Here is a 23,749-nt window from a genome sequence, read left to right on the forward strand (position 1 = left end):
TGGAAAAGGAGATAAGAAAGCTCTCTGAGCAAGAATTCAAGATACAGTGCTTCAACACCAAAAGAATGAAAAATTAGACTAAAATGTGAAACATCTCATTGAAAAAACAACTGACCTGGAAAACAAATTCAGGAAAGATAATTTAAAAATTATTGAGATACCTGAAAGTCAGGATCAGGAAAAGAGCCTTGACCTCATTTTTAAGGAATTTCTACAGGAAAATTGCCCTGATATCCTAGAAGCAGAGGGACAGTACTTAGCAGCAACTACATTAATGGCTTGTAGGGCTTCAAATGCAATATTCCAGAAGGCAAAAGAGCTTGGAATGCAACTAAGAATCAACTACCCAGCAAAACAACATCTTCCAGGGGAAAAGATGGACTTTCAATGAACCAAGGAAATTTCAAATGTTCCTGTTGAAACAACTAGAGTGGAATACAAAGTTTAGCCTTCAAATACAGGACTCAGGTGAAGCATAGAGAGCCAAGGAGAAGGGTAAAATATGAGGGAAAATCCCAGCAAAAGATAAGGCCATAACAAAGATATCTGAAGGAGAATTGTGAATTAAGGGAAAATAAGGTAGACAGGAACATTGTTGGGAAGTTTTTCAAATGATGGACTAAGGAATATGGACTCTCATTTGTAGGCAATGTGGGGCTTCTGGGGATCTCTGAAAAGGGATATAAATTGGACAGAGCTACATATAGGTGGGTTACTGGCCATGCTACTGAGAATGGATGAGTTGAAACTCACTGGAAATGGAAAAGTTCATCAGGAGGCAATCAATAGTCCAGAAGAGAGATTTTGAAGGCCTAAATGAAGGTGGAAGTAGAAATAATTGGCAGGGGGGTGGCTAGGTGGCATAGTGGATAGAGCACTGGCCTTGGAGTCAGGAGTACCTGAGTTCAAATCTGGCTTCAGACACTTAATAAATACCTAGCTGTGTGGTCTTGGGCAAGCCACTTAACCCCATTGCCTTGAAAAATCTAAAAAACAAAAAACAAACAGACAAACAAACAAAACCATTTTGGGGGGCGGCTAGGTGGTGCAGTGGATAAAGCACCGGCCCTGGAGAAAGGAGTACCTGGGTTCAAATCTGGGCTCAGACACTTAATAATTACCTAGCTGAGTGGCCTTCCGCAAGCCACTTAACCCCATTTGCCTTGCAAAATCCTAAAAAAGAAAAAAAAAGAAATAATGGGAAGGAGGTGAGATAATTTCAGAGAGAACAGTTTCAGTTAGATGATAAATTGGAAACTAGATCACACATTGCTGAAGAGAGGAAGAGGAAAGAAAATGGAGGTACTAATTTTAGATAGCTTATTCAAATTTATCTGAAGTCAAAAAACATTAGATATAGTGGTTTATTTTTTAAGGGAGGACTAGCATGAGCATGTTTGTAGGGAAAAGAGAAATAGCAAGTAGATAGATATGGAAGATTGTGAGAGAGTGGAAATAATGATGGAGGCAATCTACTGGAGAATACATGACAGATGAGAGAATTGTGGGAATTATGAACCAAACTGATTCTAACAGGTAAAAGAAACTCCTTTTTGGGGCCTAAGTTTCATTTTCCTGTAAATTCCACCTACTTTGTAGTTGTGGGAATTAAATGACATCTGATCAGAAAAGTCAACCAGTTTGCTCCCCCTCTCTTGAAACTTCTTTCATCACCCTCCCAACTTGCAAAATCCCTAATCTTTCTTTCAATTAGAAATCAGATTACCTAATCTTGTTTTCTAGTTTATAGTCTATTAATTGTTTTCTTTTAATGCAGTGAAAATTCATCTCCCCTGTATTCAGGGTCCAGTGCCAGACTGAGGTTTAGTCTTGATTTGTTATGTAATTGGAATGCATGGATTAATAAATAAATACGCTTAGAAACTTGAATGTTCTTTCCACAGTTATTTCAGATTTCTCCTATCATAAGGACACTTGTAGAGGAGGCAAGCAGAAGTATTTCCTCCAATTTGGAGGAAAATTACTAATGGAGGAAGGAAATATGAGATGATGAGGAGAGAAGAGCAAATTTCTGATGAATTTTTAGAATTATTAGGTAAAATCCTTAGTCAAGAATGAAGGGAGAAGGGTGTAGTGGGAGTTTTAAGAAAAAAAAGAAAAGTTTTGGAGAAGCTACTATGATCAATGAGAACAAAAATCATTTAGTAGAATTTCCTAGCTATTGTGAGGGTGTGTTCGAAATTAGCCAGCATAAAATTGTAGTGGATCCAGTCAGCATGGTTTCATGATTTGAAATTGACTGAAGAATGGGAAAATATGGTGTTTGCAGAAAAATCAATATGTGTATTGAAGTCTACTGGAATAAGGAAAGGATTGGAGGTCAAAAGACTGACCTAGGACAGAAAACAGTGAAGAAAGAAGAAGAATGTCCTGAAGGTCAGTAGACAATAGCTGAATCTGTTTAGGTAATAGATATGGATTAAGTGGAGGAGAGGTTACTGCCAGAGGGAAAATCTGAAAGTGCCATTAGGGAGCAAAGTACATTCCTACTCTTTCATCAGAACCATTGAATTCTAATGAGCAAAAGTGTAACTAGTAATCAGAAAGGATGATTTGGAATGTGGTTTTACAAGCAGATGAGAAGAATAGAAGAGGTTTAAGATGGAAGTAATGGAACAGGCTTTCTGGAGGGCGCAATGGGTGGACAAATCCTACTTTTAGGACTTTGAAGGATAGGGTTGATGAAAATGAAGAAGCAATTAGTTGAGGTTGGGAGATTGTTTTTTGGCAACTACCTGTACTATCTGTAGATACAGAGAGTTTGGCAACTACCTGAAGATACAGAGGATAGGAAGGAATAAGATTGTATCAACCACTGAGGGACTAATCTAGACAGAATAGGAGCAAAATCTACTGATGAAAGCTGATGAAAGTTCACAGATCAGTTTACAGATCCCTCATGTCTTCTCCAGCAGATTACCTCCATTATTTTTTCCACTCTCTCACAATCTTCCATATCTATCTGCTCGCTATTTCTCTTTTCCCTACAAACATGCTCATGCTAGCCCTCCCTTAAAAAATAACATGTTGACACAACATTCAACTGCTCAACTCATTCTGTTAGGCTTGTGGCCATAGCCCCATTGTGCTCAGGCCAGTTTGGAAACCTAAGGAAGAGACAGACAGCAATTAATCCCTCAGTGGCTTGCCAGATTTACCTTTGCCACCAGAAGAGGCCTGCTTATTACTTTTTTCCTTTTGATTGGGGTTAAGTGACTTGCTCAAGGTCACACAGCTAGGAAATTATTATGTGTCTAAGGTCAAATTTGAACTCAGGTCCTTCTGATTTCAGGGCTGGTGCTCTATCCATTGTGGCACCTAGCTGTCCCTACTATATTCTTAACCTGCTCAGAAGCCTAACTAGGAAGCAGGAGAAATTAACCTTTATAACTTTTCTTTCCTTGACTTTCGTGATACTGTTTGATTTTTCTCCAACTTATCTAATCACTTCTTCTCTAATTCTTTTGCTAGTTTTTCTTTCCCCAAATGTTGATGATCTCCAACATTTTATCTATAGAAAAACTGAGGCTTAGAGAGATTGATTACTTGCCCAAAGTCACATATGTAGTAAGTGGCAGAGATGGGTTTTGAACAGAGATTTTCTAACTCTAAATATAGCACTCTTTTTCTTATACTACTTTTCTTAACCTGTCCAGTTTTCCTCATTATGGCCTGATGATCATTTCCTCTTGAGTTTCGTGTCAATACCTTGAACTCAATATAGTCAAAACTGACTCATCTTCTCCTCAGTCTGTTTCTTTTCCTCACTTTACTCTTCCTATTAAAGGCACCACCAATTCTTTAGTCACTTAACCTCAAACCTTAGAGTCATCTGTGACTTTTCTTTTTCTCACATTCAATAAGCAGCCAAGTTCTACAGATCTTACCTCCAAAATGTCTTTTAATTATCTCACCTCCTCCCCATTATTTCTACTTCCACCTTCATTTAGGTTCTCAAAATCTTTCTGGATTATTGATTGCCTCCTGATGAACTTTTCCAATTCCAGTGACTTTCATCTCCTATCCATTCTCAGTAGCATGGCCAGTAACCCACCTATATGTAGCTCTGTCCATTTTATATCCCTTTTCAGAGGTCCCCAGAAGCCCCACATTGCCTACAGATAAGAGTCAATATTCCTTAGTCCATCATTTGAAAAACTTCCCAGTGATGCTCCTGTCTACCTTATTTTCCTTTTTTTTAAAGTTTTTTTTGCAAGGCAATGGGGTTAAGTGGCTTGCCCAAGGCCACACAGCTAGGTAATTATTAAGTGTCTGAGGCTGGATTTGAACCCAGGTACTCCTGACTCCAAGGCCGGTGCTTTATCCACTACACCACCTAGCTACCCTATGGCCTTATCTTTTGCTGGGATTTTTCTCTTACCCTATCCTTTAATGGCTGAAATTTTACTCAAAAATCTCTTCCTCTTTTATGAAACCTCCCCTAATACTCAGGGCTTATGTACTCTCTCTTTCTCCCTCCTGGATTTCCTTAGTGCTTTTGTTACAAACATCATACTCAACTTTGTAGCATATTTTATTACATATTATCCTTTCTACCCAGTTGCAAGGTGCTCAAGGGCAAGACTTTCATTTTTTCAAATCCCTTCACATTGCTGGGAACTATATTTGGCAGATGATATAGTAGCTTCTTGATAAATACCTATTGAATAAATGTTGAAAAGTCAAGCTGACAATTGCAAATACTCTTGTTATGATTTGATTCCAGGTAGATCAAAATCTTCGATTCATGATCTTGATGGATGGTGTTCACCCTGAAATGGATACTTGCATCATTGTGGAGTATAAGGGTAATGGATTATCCTTAAATGCTTTTCTTTTTTTTTTGCAAGGCAATGGGGTTTGTGACTTGCCCAAGGTCACACAGCTAGGTAATTATTAAGTATCTGAGACCTCATTTGAACTTAAATCCTCCTGACTCCAGGGCTAGTGCTTTATCTACTAGACTACAATGAGATGCATTGTCCATTGAAAGCATCACAGAAACTTTATATAGATTTTAATGAAATGGCACCTGCAATCTTCCTCTAAACTTTATTTTCCTTATTTTAATAGGGTGGAATACATTGCAATCTTCCTTCCTTTTTTTTTATTGTTTATTTATGGTGGTGTAAAGACACCTTTATTGTAGTAGGCAGATTGTCTGTGGAATAAAGCCCCAGTAATTGTATTTATTTAACTGCTCAAGTGTTAACTGTGCCTAGTTCTTTTATGTTTCATATCAGATTTTGGGAATTTTGCTTTGTACACTAAAATCCGTGGCCAGTCCTTTTGTTTGACACTGTATATTTAATTCTATATTTTCATCTTTTTTGAAAGGACAAAGATATGAGTATCTTACATATTTAAATAATGCTTTTGGGTGGCTAGGTGGCGCAGTGGATAGAGCACTGACCCTGGAGTCAGGAGTACCTGAGTTCAAATACAGTCTGAGACACTTAATAATTACTTAGCTGTGTGGCCTTGGGCAAGCCACTTAACCCCATTGCCTTGCAAAAACCTAAATAAATAAATAAATAAATAAACAATGCTTTTAAGCTTGCAGAAGACATTATACACAACATAAACCTGAGGTAAGCACTATAAGTATAATTCCTATTTTACAGATGTGGAAATTGAAATAGTGAAATGATTTAGTTAAATCATGCACATAGTAGTGAGAGTTCAAATATGAATAAGTTCAAATTCTTAACCAGGATTTGCAAATATGCCTGTTTTGACTTCAAGTCAGGGTCCTCACTGTACATATTACTTATTATTATTTAACTTTAAACTCCAGTTATAGATGTTATTTATGTATCTTCCATGTGCACAGCTAAATATTAGAGAAACAAAGATGAAAAATTTTATGGTCTTTGCCCTCAAGGAACTTAGACTCTATGAAAGTGATAGAAAAATAAGGACTTAATGAAGTAGAGATGTAGAGAACAAAGAAGATGCTTTGTGCAAATGCATGAAGGGACAAGACAAGATCATAGAGCTAGTATTAATCCACCTTCACTGAAACATAGACTATATGGAAGGAATTGATAGGAAATAAAGCTGGAATGGTAAGTAGAGGTCATAAATGTCAAGTAAATTCAATTCATAGGGAAAAGAAACCAGAAATAGTAGTCAGAGGATATGGTTTCAAAGTCCAGCTCAGCTACTTTTCATCTGTATGACCTTAGACAAGTCATTTTCATCTCTAGGCATCAGTTTTCCTCATGGAGTCCTTACAGTAAGGGAACTGGACTAGGTGATTGCCCTCCTAGTAAGTGTGCTACAAAACTGAATTTGTACTTCATTTCAGAGGCACAAAGAGACCCTAAAAGCCTAAAACAATGCTAAGATTATTTTATAGTATTCTTAATTTGCCAAGATGTGGTCACTGACTCCACTATCCAGAGGGAGATGTATTTTCAGTTGTTTCATATCCCCCACCCCCCTCTCAGAAGTTGGTGATGTGTTTCTGCAAATTCAGTCATACTCTCAATTGATTCCTTGGAGTACTACCATTTGGACATAGCTACTGTCTAGGGTGAAGGGTTCAGTTGTGTTAAGTGCTTCATTAAGAGCATGTCCTAATCCATGTAGAAAACCTATTATACAATGGAAGTATTTGTTGTCTTGAAAAATCAGAATATAATGTTAAATATTTTAACTGTAAGCTTTTTGTCCACTTTGCTTCTCTGATTAATTTCTTTGGTCTGCTTAGTGATTTACAGGTCATAACACATTATTCACATATGTAATTTCTTTTTGATTTTCATAAAACAGGCATTATTTCCTAAAATATAGATAAGGAAACTGAGGCTCAAGGAGATTAAGGAATTTGTCCAAGATTAATCAAGTCAGATCTAGAATCCTGATCTCCAGTCAAGTGAACTTCCTATTAAATTAACACTTCTCTGACTAAGTTAACCTGCATTGAGGAATTAGTAAAGGTCATAAATATAGAAAGGCTCCTGAGGTGAGTCTTGATGGGAACCAGCGATTCTACAAGGTATAAGAGAGGAGGGAAATCATTCTAATCATTGAGTTAAAGTCTATGCTTATAAAGGGAAGCAAGAGATAGAATGGCAATACTACTCCTGCTTCTGGAAAGTATGCATTATTTCATTGCCCCGTAGGTCCATTCACTATCCTTGTGACTTCATTCATTTTTGCCCACCACTCCCCTATATGTATTGTTTCCCTCTACCTGATTGTGAGCTTCTTAAAGAAAATTTGGTATCAATATGTCCAGGATATAATGTTCAATAAATAACTTTTTTCTAATTCATTGATTTAGAGCAATCTTAAAAATCCACTTATTTCTTTTGTCCCTGTAATTGGTTTTCTTTATACTAATTAGATCTCTTTACTCCTGCTCCTTTCCTTCTTGTTTAAGAACAGTACAGAGTTGAATTGATTAACCCTAGCCTTAAGATGATGAAAGGAAAAAAAAGAGGGATGAGCACAAGTGTGAAGGGACAGGGAAATTAAGGAGGGATGAAGTAACTGGAGGCTACAATGATGATGAAGGAAGGTTTGATACCCTCAGAAAGAAAAGTGGACCAGAGGTTATGGGAACATAAAAGAATTGAATATTTCTAGATAATAGAAATAGAATGCTTATGGGTTTTGATGATTTCAAAAGCATGTTTAGCTTTTGGCTGTATTGAGATGAAGTGAAGATGCAACTGATGGGCATTTGATGAACCCTCAAGGCATCTGAGGGATTTTTAATATTCTATATTGAGGTGCCTAAATTTAAGGGTTAGGATTAGGATGGATAGAAGATTAAGATTGAAGTATTGAACCCCTTAAAAATGAAGGAAATTTATCTGGGGGCTGGGAAGTAATAGCCACCAGGATCACAATACACAAATTCTTCAGCTTGATTTAAGATTATTTGTAATCTGGCTTCAATGCACTTTTCTATCCTTAATTCATATTGCTCTCATTCAAACACCATGACTTCCAGCAAAGTTGAAATACTAGTAATTCCCTAATCTTCACATTCCATTTCTCCTTTCCATGCATTTATAGAAACTGTACCCAAAGTATAAATGAAAAGTATTTCCTCTTTTCTGAAGCTTAGAATCCTTATTCTCTGATATGGCTCAGCTCACCTGTCACCAGAGTCAAGTAACCCTCCTTGATATAATATCTCTCTCTCTCTCTCTCTCTCTCTCTCTCTCTCTCTCTCTCTCTCTCTCTCTCTCTCTCTCTCTCTCTCCCCCTCCCTCACCCCTCATGATGCCTCACACAAAATAGACTCCTGATAAATGTTTGGTGAATCACATTGAGATTCAATCTTGAGAATATTGCCTCTTCTGTTTTTGCCTAGGTCATAAAATCCTCAATACAGTAGACTGCACCCGACCTAATGGAGGGAGACTTCCTGAGAAGGTTGATCTGATGATGAGTGATTTTGCCGGAGGGGCCTCTGGTTTTCCAATGATATTCAGTGGTGGAAAATTTACTGGTAAATTAAAATTTTAAAAAGTAGATACACATACTCTCAAAGAGAATCTTTTGAGAGTACGGGATAGAAAACATTCAAACTTGATTAGTGAATTTCAAGTCAAGGTGGTTCATACACTGATGGCATTCTCCTCTGTAGTAAAATGTGATCTCTTATCTCTAAAGATCTAGAGCTGCAACATAAATCTAGAACCTTAGGAATCATCTAGACTAACATCTTCATTGTATAGAAGAAACCCTCAAAGAGGTTTAGAGTCACACAGATAGTAACTGGCAGAGTCAAAATTTGAACTGAGGTCATCTGACTCTAGTGTTCTTTTCACTGTGCTCCTTTATGGTAAGAAAAAGAGAAATCTTACATCAGTTGACTACTGGTCTCAGGAACACACATGTCTCATTCTTTTTTTTAATTGATATTTTATTTTTCCAATTACACGTTATGAAAGTGTTTCAACATACACCCACATGCATATGCATATTTTTACGTCACCCTCCCTTCCCATCCCCCTCCCCTGGCAGCAAATAGTCAGGTAAATATTGTACATACACATTTGTGTTTAATATGTTTACAGATTAGTGATTTTGAGGAATTAGGATTAAAGGAAAAGAAAGAAAAAACATGAAATAGGAAAGAAATACATAAGAGAAATTTTAAAAAAATGAATGAGGTGTTCATTCAGGTTCTGTAGGGTTTGGGGGTTTGTTTTGTTTTGTTTTTCTTCCTCTGGATGGGGATAGCATTGTCCATAGCCAGTCTCCTAGGGTTGTCCTAGCTCTCTGAACTGCTGAGAGGAACTGTATCCATTAATACTGTTCATCTCATAATGTTGTTGTTAATGAATACAATGTTCTCTTGGTTCTGCTCCCTTCACTCAGCATCAATTCCTGTAATTCATTCCATGCTTCTCTAGAGTCCAGCCGTTCATGGATTCTTATATGACAATAATATTACATAATATTCATATACCATTACTTGTTCAACCATTCCCCAATTGATGGGCATCCCCTCAATTTCCAATTCTTTGCCATGACAAAAAGAGCTTCTATGAATATTTTGGAAAATGTAGGACTTTTCCCATCTCTTATAATTTCTTCTGGATATGTCTAGTATTGATATTGCTGGATCAAAAGGAATGATTAGTTTTATTTCTCTTTGGGCATAGCTCCATAGTTAGTGGATCCGCTAACAATGCATTACATATGACTCATTCTAACCATCACTAAACATCCAAAAGATAGTGATAAATTTTGTTTGCTTGTAAAAAATATGAATCATCCCATTGTAACCACAACCACAGGATAGCACCAACATCTTGTAGGGAGAAGATTTCAATTCTTTGTGGAGGTCTTTAGCATAAATTCCTTCCAACCTAATAGAATCCCTGATAGCACCTCTCCACTCTGAAACAAAGTGATATGAAGCATATCCTGAGTTAAGGGCCACTCCTTTGAGGGCAAGCACAGGAGCAGCTTTATCAGATTCTGCCTTCTGATCTATGACTCTGCACAAATATTCTTCTCCAAAATCCCACTTATGATCTTGTTTCTAACTGAGCTCCACACATGCATAACCACACAAGCCTAGAGAACCTAATAAACACACACACATGTTAACCTTATTTCATTTGTTCTTTCTTAAGATCAAATTCTAGAGGCTAATGTTAGCCTAATTTTGTTTGTTGCTTATTAGGACAAACTCTGGAGGTTAACACATGTTAGTTTAATTCTTTATTAAGGCTAACACTATTAATTAAGATTAACAATAGCTATAACTCAAAAGTAGAAGCACATACCTTCCAACTCAAGCTGTTATAGTTTTCTCCCTCTTCCTTTCTCTGCCTAAAAGACACATCTTAAGGTCAATTACCAAAGTAAGGTCTCCCTTCAAAGCTCATAATTACAATGCATGAAACTTGCTAGATGGTGCAGTGAATAGAATACCAGCCCTGAAGTCAGGAGGACCCAAGTTCAAATCTGGCCTCAGACACTTAATAATTATCTAGCTGTGTGACCTTGGGCAAGTCACTTGCCTTGCAAAAAGTCAATTCAAATTTTTTTTAAAAGCATGGAACTCTTCCTCTTCTCTATACACACACATATACCTACTAAGCTATATCTAGAGATGTTCCAACTTGTGAGTGAGTTGACTTTCTTTTCTATAACTTAGATGTTAAAGCAAAGATTACTCAGAATTTTCCCTTAGATTTGATTCCTTTATTTCATTAATTCATCCATTAATACATACATACATACATCAATGGCCCTGGAGGGTATGTATGTATATCATGCCACTAAGAAACTTCTACTTTATTTATAGAAGAGTTATAATGTTCATCAGAATTAAGCATGCCATGTAGAAATCTAGGACAGGAGTGAATTGACAAGGAAAATCAGCATTTATATAGTTTTCTGCCATCTGAGAATATATATTCACCCCAGAGATAGCTGGGATTTCAATTCAATTGGCCATTTAGCAATTTGAGAGGCAATATGATGTAGTTAATAGGGAGCTGACCTTATAGCTAGGAAGAATCAAGTTCAATATCTTCCTGTAACAACTACTGATTTTGCAATCCCTAGGGCCCCCAGGTAACCCGTTAAAACTATAAATTGTAGGCAAAGGACTTGCCAGTCTTCAGTAGTACAGGGAGTTTCCTCATTATTGACTCCATGTATCATATCTCTCCTCCAAAAAATTAAAAAAAAAAGTAAATATGGCAGAATGGAATAGGAGGATGGCAGAGAACCCATTGAAGGCCTTCAAGGAACTTATAGTCTAGTACAGCAGTGGGCAATGTCCTGTCCACAGGTCCTATAAAGCCCAAGAAATCATTTGTTCAGACTGCCCCAGCAACTGCAGGCAGTACTAGAAATTCAATAAATCTAAGGGTTTTTTAGATGTAAATTAATTAAATGTTTGCCCGAATATAGTAGGCTAATTTTTAAGTTGAAAGTTTTGTATGATTGGTGAATGATGTTATAAATATCCAAATGGCTTTTGGTAGAAAATATCCAAATGGTCTAGTGGAGTAGGGATGAAGTGGAGGAAAGAAGGAGAAAAAAGAATTTAGAGCTGACTATATTACAAGAAATAAAAATAGGGATGCAAACTAGGTTTCCATTAGATGACTTGAGACTGTTAAGGTCCGAGAGAAGTCCCCAATTACAGAACAGAGGCACTTGACATGATGGAGATGCAATAGTAAGGGTTTATTAAACTAGCTCGAGCTAGGGTTCCATCCTAGGTCAGGGCTAGGATCCTGGAACCCTGAGTAAAGTGAGGAGAGACCCTATATATGGTTTGGTAGAGGAGTTTCAAGCATCTGCCTACAGATTGTCTTGAGATGGTGTGGCGTGGTCTTACTGGATGCAGGCCCTCTGAGAAGCCCCTCTGCTGCATGGTCTGAGGGCTGACCCGGCAGAATCCTTAGGAGCTGATCTGGCAGAAACTCAGCTAGCTGACCAAGCAGGAACTTAAGGGCAGAATTTAGGCAACAATTCATAGGTTTCAACATTCAGGGTCTTACAGGCATTCAGGCTAAAGTTCACAGATTTTGAGACTCAGGGTCTTACAAGACAGTGTGATTTGGTAGAAAGAGACCTGAATTTGGATCACAGTACCTGAATGCAAAACATAATCTATTTGATACTTGCTACCTCTGACCTTTAAACAAGTCATTTCTCATCTGTAAGTTTGTTTCTTCATCTATGAAATGAAGAAATTAATTATATAGCCTCTAAGTTCCCTCTCAGTCCTAAAATTTTATCCTAGAATTATGTTTTCAGAGGTCTCTTCCATCTCTGAGATTTTTATGAAACACAGAGTTATATAAATAAATATAAAATATATATCTATATAAATAAAGTGATATAAATGATTTGAGGAAAGAGAGAGAGATCATTTATCTCTGGTGAAAACAGGTTGGGGTGCAAAATTTTACTGATTCTTTGTTAATGATATCCAGTGGATAGTGGCAGTTTTGTTTCTTATTTCACTTCTGTCAACCATCTATTTTTTACTTTCTCAAAGGATTTAAATTATGATTCTATATAATATTGAATAAAATTGTATTAAAATAATATATATATATATATAGTATAAAAAAGAATTATCAAAACTCTTGTCATTTCAGAGGAGTGGAAGGCCCAATTCATTAAAACAGAGAGGAAGAAACTTCTGAACTATAAGGCCCAACTAGTAAAGGACCTACAACCCAGAATTTATTGTCCTTTTGCTGGATATTTTGTGGAGTCCCACCCGTCGGACAAGTATGGCTCAGCATTATATCAAATATCATTTCCTATGAAGTTTTATCCCAAAGTGGATAATGTGTGACTCAAAGTGAAAGAGTATGGTATATTGGAAAGGGTATTGAATTTGTACCACAGTCAATCTCATTTCAAATGCAAGGTTTTTCCATTTGCTACTTTTCATTTGTTGTTGTTTATACATGCTTGAAGATGATCATGACATCATGTGCCATGACGTGCACATGAATTCGATTTGAGTGAGGGGGGCCTGTGTTAAGTCACCAGCCTTGCTTTCTCCCCCAGAACCATCTGAGTCCAGTGACCAGATATGACTCAGTAGGATTGGAGATGGCCCTGGAGGCAGTGGAAGACCTTGCCTTTTTTTTTTAAGCTAAGGTCTTTAAAAGCTCTCAATCTGACTGAGACAACATCTATTCAGTAATTAAAACTAGTTAAAAAAGAAATGAGGCAGTGACTTCTTTAGTCAAAAACAACAACAACAAACAGACACACAAAGTTCAATTTGGGAGGGGAAGTTCCCCATGGTTTCTGACTAAAAGAGTAACAATTGCTATTTATATTCACTCTTAGGCAATCATTGTTTGTCCTATACTCTTGAAGAGGACCATGATGCCAGGATATGCTTAAATGAATTGTCATTTGCTACTTCAATAACTCTGGGAAAGTTACAACTTCTTGGGTTAACAGTTTCTTCATCTTAAAACAATGGAGTTAGGCTAGATGACCTTTAAGTTCCCTTCCCACTCTGCATTTTTTGATCTTATGACCCAAAATGCCACAGAAACCATGAAGAACATGATTAATATAAGGAACTTACTTAAGGGAAAAAATACATGATAACAGAAACTTCCCTTGGCAGCCAGGGAGGTTACTGCAAGGCTTGCCAGCAATTACCTCAAGCGAATTTGAAGTAGATGGCACAGAGACCTGCAAGAACCTTAGCTGTCATCTATTTCAACTGCCTCTTAATCTCATTTAATAATTTGCACAAAGTTCCACAAATAAGAAGGAACAGAAAAAAAATCAAAACCAATTTATTTGATTCTAAATCTAGTGATCTTTCCACACTAGACTGAGCATTCCTGGATCATTCCCCTAAGTTAATTTTCTATATTTGAAGACTTTAAAGCTATCTTCTAGGAGAAAAATTTTCTTGGTTGTGCTATTACTAAATGGGTTATGAAGAACATGCATGAGGATGCTCTTATCACTTTGATCTTTCAACCAGAAAGAGGTAAAGTCAAAATCCTCACGACCTGTCTGCTAATCTTCTTTGGTCCTCACAACAAACCCCCTACAATGACCCTGGGAGTAGAGTTTAATACCCAGTTACATTCAGATCCTCAGAATAATCATAACTCCATTCTTCTAAGGGACCCTCAATTTCAGGTTTTATTTTCTGCTTGAGAAAGTTATGGGATCATTTCTAAAACAAGATGTTCCCCCCAGGAACATCTTTTAGCTATAGTTACAGAGTCCCAGCATAGTCTATGAAAGAGAAAACTCCCCAAGGTCATTTCTTCCACTCCCACTCTCACACACACATTCTGATCTCAAATAAGGATGTGCCCATAGACAATGGGACAATGGGAACAAATTCATTTTCAGGCTCACAAATTACTTTCAACAATATAGGAGAGAAAATAGGTTAGATTTTTAAAAAAAAAATTAGCTTCATTTAAATAGATAGGAGAAGAAAAGAGAAAAAAGAAATACATGAAGTGGGAAAAGTACACTATTTCTCTGGTTCTTATTATAGTCAAGTTGTCACAGTTCCCTCCAGTCTGCCATGAATGATTTTTTTTTCTGCCAAAATGTTAATATACAAGTATAAGTCAGAATATTACTTCACTAAGGAAGTGTGTTACTCATATACAGGTATATTAAGGAAACAAATACCAAAAATGACCCAAATGAACTCAACAACCTCATTAAAAAACTCTCTAATGTTTCTACTTGGACCCCTCAGCCTGGTGCTGTACTAGACCTGGGGAGAATGCTGAAGGATCCTACAGACAGGTAAGATTTATAAGTATTAACAAAAGGGGGAAAAACCTAATACTGCCTCTAGTACTGAGTCATAGTTTATCTATTGTGACAATTAAAAATAATCTCTTTCTCAAAGGTTCTCATAACCATCATCATAATAATAGTAGGAGAAATATATATAGAGCATAGTTCATAAAGCACTAAGTAGGAATCAGCAAGATTCATCTTCCCGAGTTCAAAACTAGTTGTGTGAACTTGGGCAAGTCACTTAACCCCGCCACTTACCTCAATTTTCTCATCTGTAAAGTGAACTGGAAAAAGAAGTGCCAAAGTACTCCATTATTTTTGGCAAGAAACCACTAAATGGGTTCATAAAAAGTTAGACACAACTGAAAAATGACTAAACAACAGATTAACACTATGAAATTCTTTATGATCACAATGTTGCCAATTTTGTTCGATTTTTCCGCTGTGAAGAATCACTCTCTGATCCAGGAATGCAGGTGTAAAAAGAAAATAGGGACTTATTAAAAGAAATTACAACACAAAAGAAAGTAATAGGAAAGTTATGAAGAAATTAAAGAAAAGTCAAGAAGATTGCTAATTATTTTGGCAGGCCAGCTGCCAGGCTCAGCAGAAGTCTGGAAAGGAAGAGAAAGAGCCTCTCCTAAAATCTCCTGAAATTCCCCTCAGAATCCATAGGAAGAGGTGGTGACCAGGAAGTGGCCTAAGTCCCACAATGGAGAGTTTGCCTTTTGGGGAGGGGCCAAAAGGTCTCATTCTGGTATGGATGATCTCAGATTTCCAGTGCCTGCACAACCTAGCTGCCCCAAACCAAAAGAGGACACAATCTAGATCAGATTGAAGGTCAGGCCATGACCTAGATTAGACTGAAGGAGTATTTTAACAGAGGGATAAAAGAAGAAAGAGGATTTTAACAATGCAAACAAAAGGGGGCAGCTAGGTGGGCAGTGGATAAAGCACCGGCCCTGGAGTCAGGAGTACCTGCATTCAAATCCGGTCTCGTTTAATAATTACCTAGCTGTGTGGCCTTAGGCAAGCCACTTAACCCCATTGTCTTTCAAAAACCTAAAAAAAAAAAAACAATGCAAACAAAAGATCTACAAAATTTGTCTCCAATTGATTTCAATATTCCCTATGCCCATGGTTCTCTGCAACATATTCCCCCTCAAATTATTGGGGACCCAGAGTCCTTTTGGGGATGAATGCATTATAGCAAGAACCTCAATGAGGCAGAGTCCAGAGTATGATTAGCTGGAACAGATGACTGGCAGAGGTTTGTCTTGGAGATATACAGCTAGAGAAAAGAAACTCAAGGGAAAAAATTGAGTAAGCAAAAAAACAGAGAGAGAGAGAGATAAAGAGCAAGAATTATACTTTATGATCCTAAGCCACTATCAAAATACCTTTTATAAGAACATGGGCCAATGTAACATAGATTTGTTAATGGATGCCACATTAAGCTGTAAACAAAGCTTAAAAATAGTATAAACAAATGTACTGAGTAAGCATTTTAAAACTGCATGTGTCTAAAAAGTAATTCGCAAAAAATTTTCTATTTTGCTGTAGCCATGTTTAGAATGAACAAAATACTAGTTGAAGAATGGACCTCTCCTTTGCAGCAGTTTTTTTTAAAAAAGACCAATAGGCATTATTATGATATAAATAGCCATACTGATATTTCTTTTCCTTAAGGGAACTGTTGTGGTAAAAAGGCACATCCTATGTTAAAGGCCAAGACAAAATACTTGCCAGTTATTTTAGATTTAGAAGACAGAATTCCAATCATACTTAATTATGATGCTCTTGAAATTATAGCAATTTGCTATTACAGAGCAGAGAGGGACACAAGGACATGTTCCCTTATGACTTAGATGTCCTGTACAAGCAGAGATTTCAGACAATCCTTTCCCAATGAGCCAGGTTCTAGATCTGCCAATTTAGTGCTTCTTTAAGAAAATCCTATCTCATGGGAGAATAAGATCATTTTCTCTAAGGCCACTCACTTCATCTGCAGTATTTAACATCCAACCCCATAGGGCTAATGGCTTCATTGCCATACTGTTGTCTTTCTATTTTAACATATCTCATGTCAGACAAATCAGTTATCAATACATTGTAAAATAGCAATTTCCTATAACCAGAGCTTCAGGTGTCTTGAGCACTAAAGGAGAAGCAAAAGTGTACCAAGCTGTAATTTAGTAAAAGAGATCCAGGGAAAAATTATAATTCAATTGTTGTTCATGTACCTAAGGTCAATGCTATAAATGAAATGCCATAAACAGATTTTGAAATGTAAAAATGCAATAACCCTAATTTACATTTAGAACATTTTTATAAAAGTAACTTTTTGTAGTGAATCCATTTAGTTATTAACTATGTTTAAAATAACTAAACATCTCCTTTTGGCTAGGAGATTGCCCATCATCTCCAGACTTCTCATATAACAATTGGCTAGAAATTGCCCCAGAGAAATCTCAAATTATCACCATTATTTTATCTTCCTCATGTTACATAGGTGCTTTTCCCTCAAAGCAAACAACCACAGTTTAATCCCAGTTTATATATATAGCTAGAAACTTCTATACACAAATTTGTTTAACTACTAACCATCTTCAAAATACAAATTATTACTTTCAGAATTCTTTAAAACCACTAGAACATCCTAGGTGACCTTACATTTCTAATGTGTTATTGATTCCAATGCAATAAAAAAAAATAGTAAGAACAACCAGGTATTCAAGTCAATTAACACATGAGTTATTAAATTTTACAAAATAATATTTCCATCATTATATTATGCATGAACCCACAGATCTATCCCAGAAGCAGTTATAATTTGTGATATTTCCCTTATTACCTTCAAAGCAATCATATGTTAATTCCAGGCTTTAACATTACAATATTCAAATAGCTTATATGTTCACAGGAGATAACCAAATATTATAAATATAATTTCTTTGAAGTTACAAAAGAATATCACATAACTGATAAATACAGCTGATAAATACAACTGATAAATACATCAATAAGTTATCTTACAATGGAACCACACAATTGCTAATTGTTCAGTCATTTGTCAGAGTCCCCCTACATCAGTCATCTGCAGTTACCATAAGAAAGTCCACATTCTTGATTTCTTTAAAATTAAACAAACATTATTAATTTACATTGAGCATGATACTTGGGGTGGCTAGGTGGTGCAGTGGTTAGAGAACCGGCCCTGGAGTCAGGAAAACCTGAGTTCAAACCTGACCTCAGACACTTAATAATTACCTAGCTGTGTGGCCTTGGGAAAGTCACTTAACTCCATTTGCCTTGCAAAAAAAAAATAAGAATATGATTCTTATTTAAACATCTCATTCCCCCTAGAACAAGAGCAAAATGAATATCTCACTCTCTTTACACTTTTGTCTTCCAGATCTCTTTACCCAGATCCTCCAAGAATCCAATCTCATACATTTAAAACTCCAATATAATTCTTATTTTGCTATAAATGCTAGGCAATATTAATACTTTTTTATTTTCAAAAATAGATGTTAAGTAGATTTTACTTCTAGTCATATATATATATATATGTATATATATATATATAAAATGATATATATACCCATATACATATATATTCCCTTCCATAAACATGTGATGAGACAAAAATTACAAAACTTTCTTCCTTTACCAACAAAAGGCCTTATGAGATTGTTGACAATGTATTATGAATGTCAATTTAACATCAAAACAAATCAGATCACAGAATTTAGTACAGTTCCTCCCCCCCAAAATCAGTAAATATCCCTGATTACATAATTATATATGATTCAATATTCTCAAATTCCTTGATGTACAGTTTAAACCAATTATATTTTCCTTCTTAATAACACATACAAATTCCCAGATTTGTCACAGAACTCCAAATACTTTGAACTCAAAGGTGACTAAATTACTCTCTGATTTAGTGTTTTTCTTTTTTTTTTTCCTTCCAAAAGTCTCCCAGACCCCTTTTCAGAGGAGCTTCTAGGGGGCAGGAATATTTGAATAGAGGGATAAAGGAAGAAAGAAGATTTCCTTAACAATGCAAACAAAAAAAAATCTACAAAATTTGTCTGCATTTGATTTCTGTGCATCAATTTGAACTTGTGAGTTAGTGCTTATGTTACCTACATTTTAGGAAATCAGGGGAAATCAAATAGTTTTAGTGATTTTGCCCAGGTTTAGGTGGTGTAGTAGATGGAGCACTGGCCTTGCAGTCAGGAGGCCTGGAGTTCGAATCCAATCTCAGACACTTGCCATTTATTTACTGTGTGACCTTGGGCAAATCACTTAACCCTGATTGCTTCATATCCAGGACTATTTCCAGTTGTCCTACTTATATCTGATCATTGGACCCAGATGGCTCTGGAGGAGAGAATGAAGTTCGTGACTTAGCACAGCCCCCCCCCCCCCCCATCCAATCCATGTGTTTGACATGGAATCCCTGATGCCATGGTCTTCTTTGAAAATGAAGGACAAACATTATCATACAACTAATAAGAAGGAGAGACAAATTTTGAACTTAGGTCATCTACCTTAAAGTTGCCTTTTCCCTCTATCCCCTGATTCATTCATTCAGCTGATGAATATTTATTAGTTGCATAGCACTGTGAAGGGTCAGGCATTGTCATATTTGACACATGGTTCAATTCATCTAAGAATAAATATGGTAATTATTGCATGAAAGTTACTGTACTGGGTGCTGGGGGGTACAAAGATAAAAATCAAAGAACAGACATTTTTATGGCTATGCCATCTTTTAGATTAAGTTAGAAGGTCTCAAGGAATCTAAGAGTTAGACATTTGAAGAAATGAACTTGTACTCTTCTTCATTCATAGATCGTAAAATTTAGAGCCACTAGACATTGAGTGACCATTTAGTCCAAACCCATAACTTTATAGATAAAGAAACTGAGACCATTCGGGATTGATGACTTTGTTACAACTAAGTAAGTAGAAGTAAATAGAACAATTTAGTAGAAGAAACTGGGATTCAAACTCAGATCCAGTAATTCCAAATATGGATTATTTTTTTCCCTAGTACTCATGACCAAGATAACGTAGCCATTATCCTACCATCTTATATTCTCAAGCATTCATTCCTTCAGACCAATACTCTTTACCTAAGTCAGTTCGGTCCCAGAAAGGAGATATGCAAAGATTCCAGTACCTGCATTATAACAATAATGATAGTTGGCATAAATATATTGTGCTTTATAATGGACAAAGCATTTCAGATAACATTATCTTGTTTGGGTATATTGATTAAATATCCCTTAGCACAATAAAAATCAGAATGGAAATTATAATTTACAAAAATAGTGAACATTTATAATTATAGTATATAGTATATTATAATTGTCCTATAATTATGTGAGACATGTTATATATTATGTAACAATATTATAAATAACATTGATAAAAACATTTATTTATTGTCCATCACACACATCTACACACATCTCATTTGGTCCTAACAACAACCCTGACAAGTAGGTGCTATTATTACCCTCATTTTATAGATGAAGAAACTGAGGCAAACAGAGGTCAATTGACTTGTCCAGGATCTCAAAGCTAGTGTCTTGTGCCAGATTTGCATTTAGGTTTTCCCAACTTGAGACCCAGTGTTCTATCCACTGAACCACTAGTTGCCTTAATATTATAATTCTATTGATATTTCCAGCATAGTTCACTTCAAAAAAAGCTTCTCATGCTACTATTAGGTTTATATTAACAATACAATGAGAAATGTATGTACCTTCTAAACAAAGACACATTTTTATAAGATAAAAATATTTGCAAAGCATTCCTCCAAGACTTTGGTAGCTTGGTAGCTTAAATCCCAAACCAGAATTATGCTCTAAGCCTTTAGAATTCATTCATACTTAACAATTCTTTTTTGTAGAAATGTCTAATTCATTAAATCAGATATAGGTAATTCCATAAAATGCTCTGCATTCCTAATCAATTTTAAACTGTCCACTCTGAATGAGGTGAACATTAAAATTGTGTGATGGGAATCTTTCACTTTCCTTTTATTACTTTTTATTATGCCATTTCTCCTGAATATCTGACAGATTCCTGAAATCTGTTCCCTAAGAACATCAATCTCACTTGATTAAAAAAAATCTGATTCATGGAATAATATAATATTAATGGAAGACTTTTGACAATCCTGAGATAAGAAATCAAACTACAGGAAAAAAGGAATTTTATTTATGGAAAAACATCATTGGTCAGAATCTTAGTGTCATGTAAATCTTTTCCTCTCATTATGATTTCTTTAAAATGTACTGCATTTCCCCGAAAATAAGAACAAGTCTTATATTAATTTTTGCTCCAAAATATATATAAGGGCTTATTTCCTGTGGGAATCATTATTTGATCTAATCTTCCCTCAGCAAAGAAGTTCTTCATATCTTTAGCGTGGTGAGTTGCTGGCTGAATCCCAGACTAGCATACCTCTTTGGTCACCTTGCAAAATATGTGTCAACATTAAATCTACCCACTTCCTTTTAACTGTGTGCACCAGACTTTTTTTGCTTTCAAGGAATATAAATACTTGAAACATGTTCAATCTCATCTTTTTTACCCTTAGTGATTATTAAAGGTGGGACTTTCTTCCCATCCAGACATTATCAAGTGAGCATGCTGTTCATGTATTGTATCTGCTCTCTGATTGGTCATTGGGCAATAGGTTTCAAGTTCCAGTTTACAAAGGCATTTACCTCTTGTACAAAGGTACCACTTGGGTATTTACAAATAATTATAATTTATATGATCATTTGTTTTAAGTATTAATGTCAATAATATTTATTTATATTTAATTATCTATATTAATATTGATTATTTTATAATTATTTATTATTTTATAATTCAGTATGTCTGTTACATATTACGATGGATGCACTTAATGCGTTTGTCTGGCTGATGATCTTACTTGGGGCCTTATTTTTGGGGAAAGATTTATATTTCAAGTATTCTATTAAAAAAATCATGCTAGGGTTTATTTTCAGGGAACTACAGTAGCCTTTTAGCTTTTGTAGGCATAGAATATTATAAATTAGGTGTTTAATCTATAACCTAACAGTTTACCTAAAGAATCTGTTTAACTAGGTTTGTTTCCTTAGGGGGATGTATGAGTTTATTATTTTGTTCTAACTCAATTTGTCAGACTTTAATTGAAGAAGGACTAAGATAATGTTTGAATAGACCCATATGACCTTTATGGAATTCCTACATGTTAAAAAAAAAGGTCTCTTTTCTAAATAACTCTGAAAACAGATTAAAATATTATCTGAAAATGTTTAACAAAATAAAGAAAAATGTGACATAAAATAGATCATTTTATTTTGATTTTTCTCAATCAGTATGTACCAGAAGTGATGTTTCTATAAGAGTCTGACACCACTGGAGTAGGCTATTAAGCCAATTTGATTACAATGAAATTCACTGGGGATAATGTAAAATCTTAAACTTGGGTATAAACAAATATTTGATTGGGGAAGCATGGATGGAAAACAGTTGTTTCCAAAAGGACCTGGGGATTTTAATGGATTGCAACTCAATATGAGTCAGGAATGTGATGTAACAGTAAAAAATGTTAATTCATTCTTAGGCTGCTTTAGGAGGGTCATAATTTCCTGAGATAGGAAAGTAACTATTGTACTGTAGCCTGAATTTATCAGACCTCATCTGGAACTGGTGGTTCATTTTTGGGCACCATGAGATATTGATAAGTTGGAGAAGGTCCTAGGGTGGGCAACCAGGATGGTCAGAAAGAACTGGGTCTGGAGAAGAGAAAACTAAGGAAAGGTTGGGAAGGCAAGTATATGAGGAGTGTTATTTGAAGAAGGGATTAGACTTGCTTTATTTGGCTAAACCAGGAGCAATAACAAAAGTTGGGTTTGGAGTCAGGAAAACTTGCTAAAGTCAGAAAAAAAAATTTTGAGTTGTGTCCAACTTTTTTGTGACCCCATTTGGGGTTTTATTGGCAAAGATACAGGAGAGGTTTACTATTTCCTTCTCTAGCTCATTTTATAGCTGAGAAAATTGAGGCAAATAGGGTTAAGTGACTTGCCCAGAGTCACATACTTAGTTAAGTGTCTGAGGCCACATTTGAGCTCAGGTCTTCCTGACTCCAGGTCCAGAACTCTATCCACTATACTACCCAGCTGCACTGTTACTAATACTTAGTGCCATCTAAAAGTGAAATGCTTTGCTTTGGAAGGTAGTAGATTACCCTGTCTTGGAGGTCTTCAAGCAGAGGTTAGATTATCATATATCAGGGATATTATAGTAGAAATTCCTTTTATATGGGTTAAAACCATATTACAATGACATGATCAGGGCACCAGTATGCTGGGCCTATAGAAGAATAATAGGTGATAAATCTAGAAAAGTATTTAAAGAACAAAAACATAGAAAGTAAAACAAATAATGAGGTCAGAAGTAATAATAGGCTTATTATTACTTATGCATATTATTAATTAGGGATATAATAACTAGTTCAAGTTTGAATATGTTGAGTTTAAGATGATTGTAGGACACCTGGGAAGAGATATCCTGTGGTCAGTGGGAAATACAAATCTAGATATCAGAAATGGAGATTGACTATAGATTTGGGAGTCAGTTGCATAGAGGTAGCAGTTGACGTCAAGGAAGTGAGTCATTTAGCAATTCCATGATTCTATAACCCACATTATGGCATTCCACTAACACATTTTCAGCCTAAAACTGTTCCACAGCCATATAATTTGGTCAGCATTGACACAGCCTTTGTGTTCATCCTGTATCTAATCACTACTTCCAAATCAAAAGACATTTAATCAAGCAGCATGGCAAAATAAGTGACAAGAAAGATTTCCCTCATACACACAAAGATGCATTCTCTCAAAGGTTACCATATTATCATTGAGGAAAGAGATATTCCCAAAGAATACATGTG

General features: G+C 35.8%; 1 protein-coding gene across 4 annotated transcripts in view; it reads left to right on the forward strand.

Annotated features, from left to right (window-relative positions):
- Positions 1 to 23,749, forward strand: part of LOC141501393 (cytidine monophosphate-N-acetylneuraminic acid hydroxylase) — an 80,880-nt gene that overhangs the window by 44,164 nt on the left and 12,967 nt on the right. For all 4 annotated transcript variants that reach the window (XM_074205307.1, XM_074205308.1, XM_074205309.1 and 1 more), the window contains 4 exons: positions 4,748 to 4,829; positions 8,354 to 8,491; positions 12,624 to 12,759; positions 14,641 to 14,781. In XM_074205307.1, the coding sequence (XP_074061408.1) occupies positions 4,748 to 4,829; positions 8,354 to 8,491; positions 12,624 to 12,759; positions 14,641 to 14,781 (497 nt within the window). The remainder of the gene's footprint in view (positions 1 to 4,747; positions 4,830 to 8,353; positions 8,492 to 12,623; positions 12,760 to 14,640; positions 14,782 to 23,749) is intronic.

This window comes from Macrotis lagotis, chromosome X (assembly GCF_037893015.1).
Source record: "Macrotis lagotis isolate mMagLag1 chromosome X, bilby.v1.9.chrom.fasta, whole genome shotgun sequence".
Taxonomy (NCBI): domain Eukaryota; kingdom Metazoa; phylum Chordata; class Mammalia; order Peramelemorphia; family Peramelidae; genus Macrotis; species Macrotis lagotis.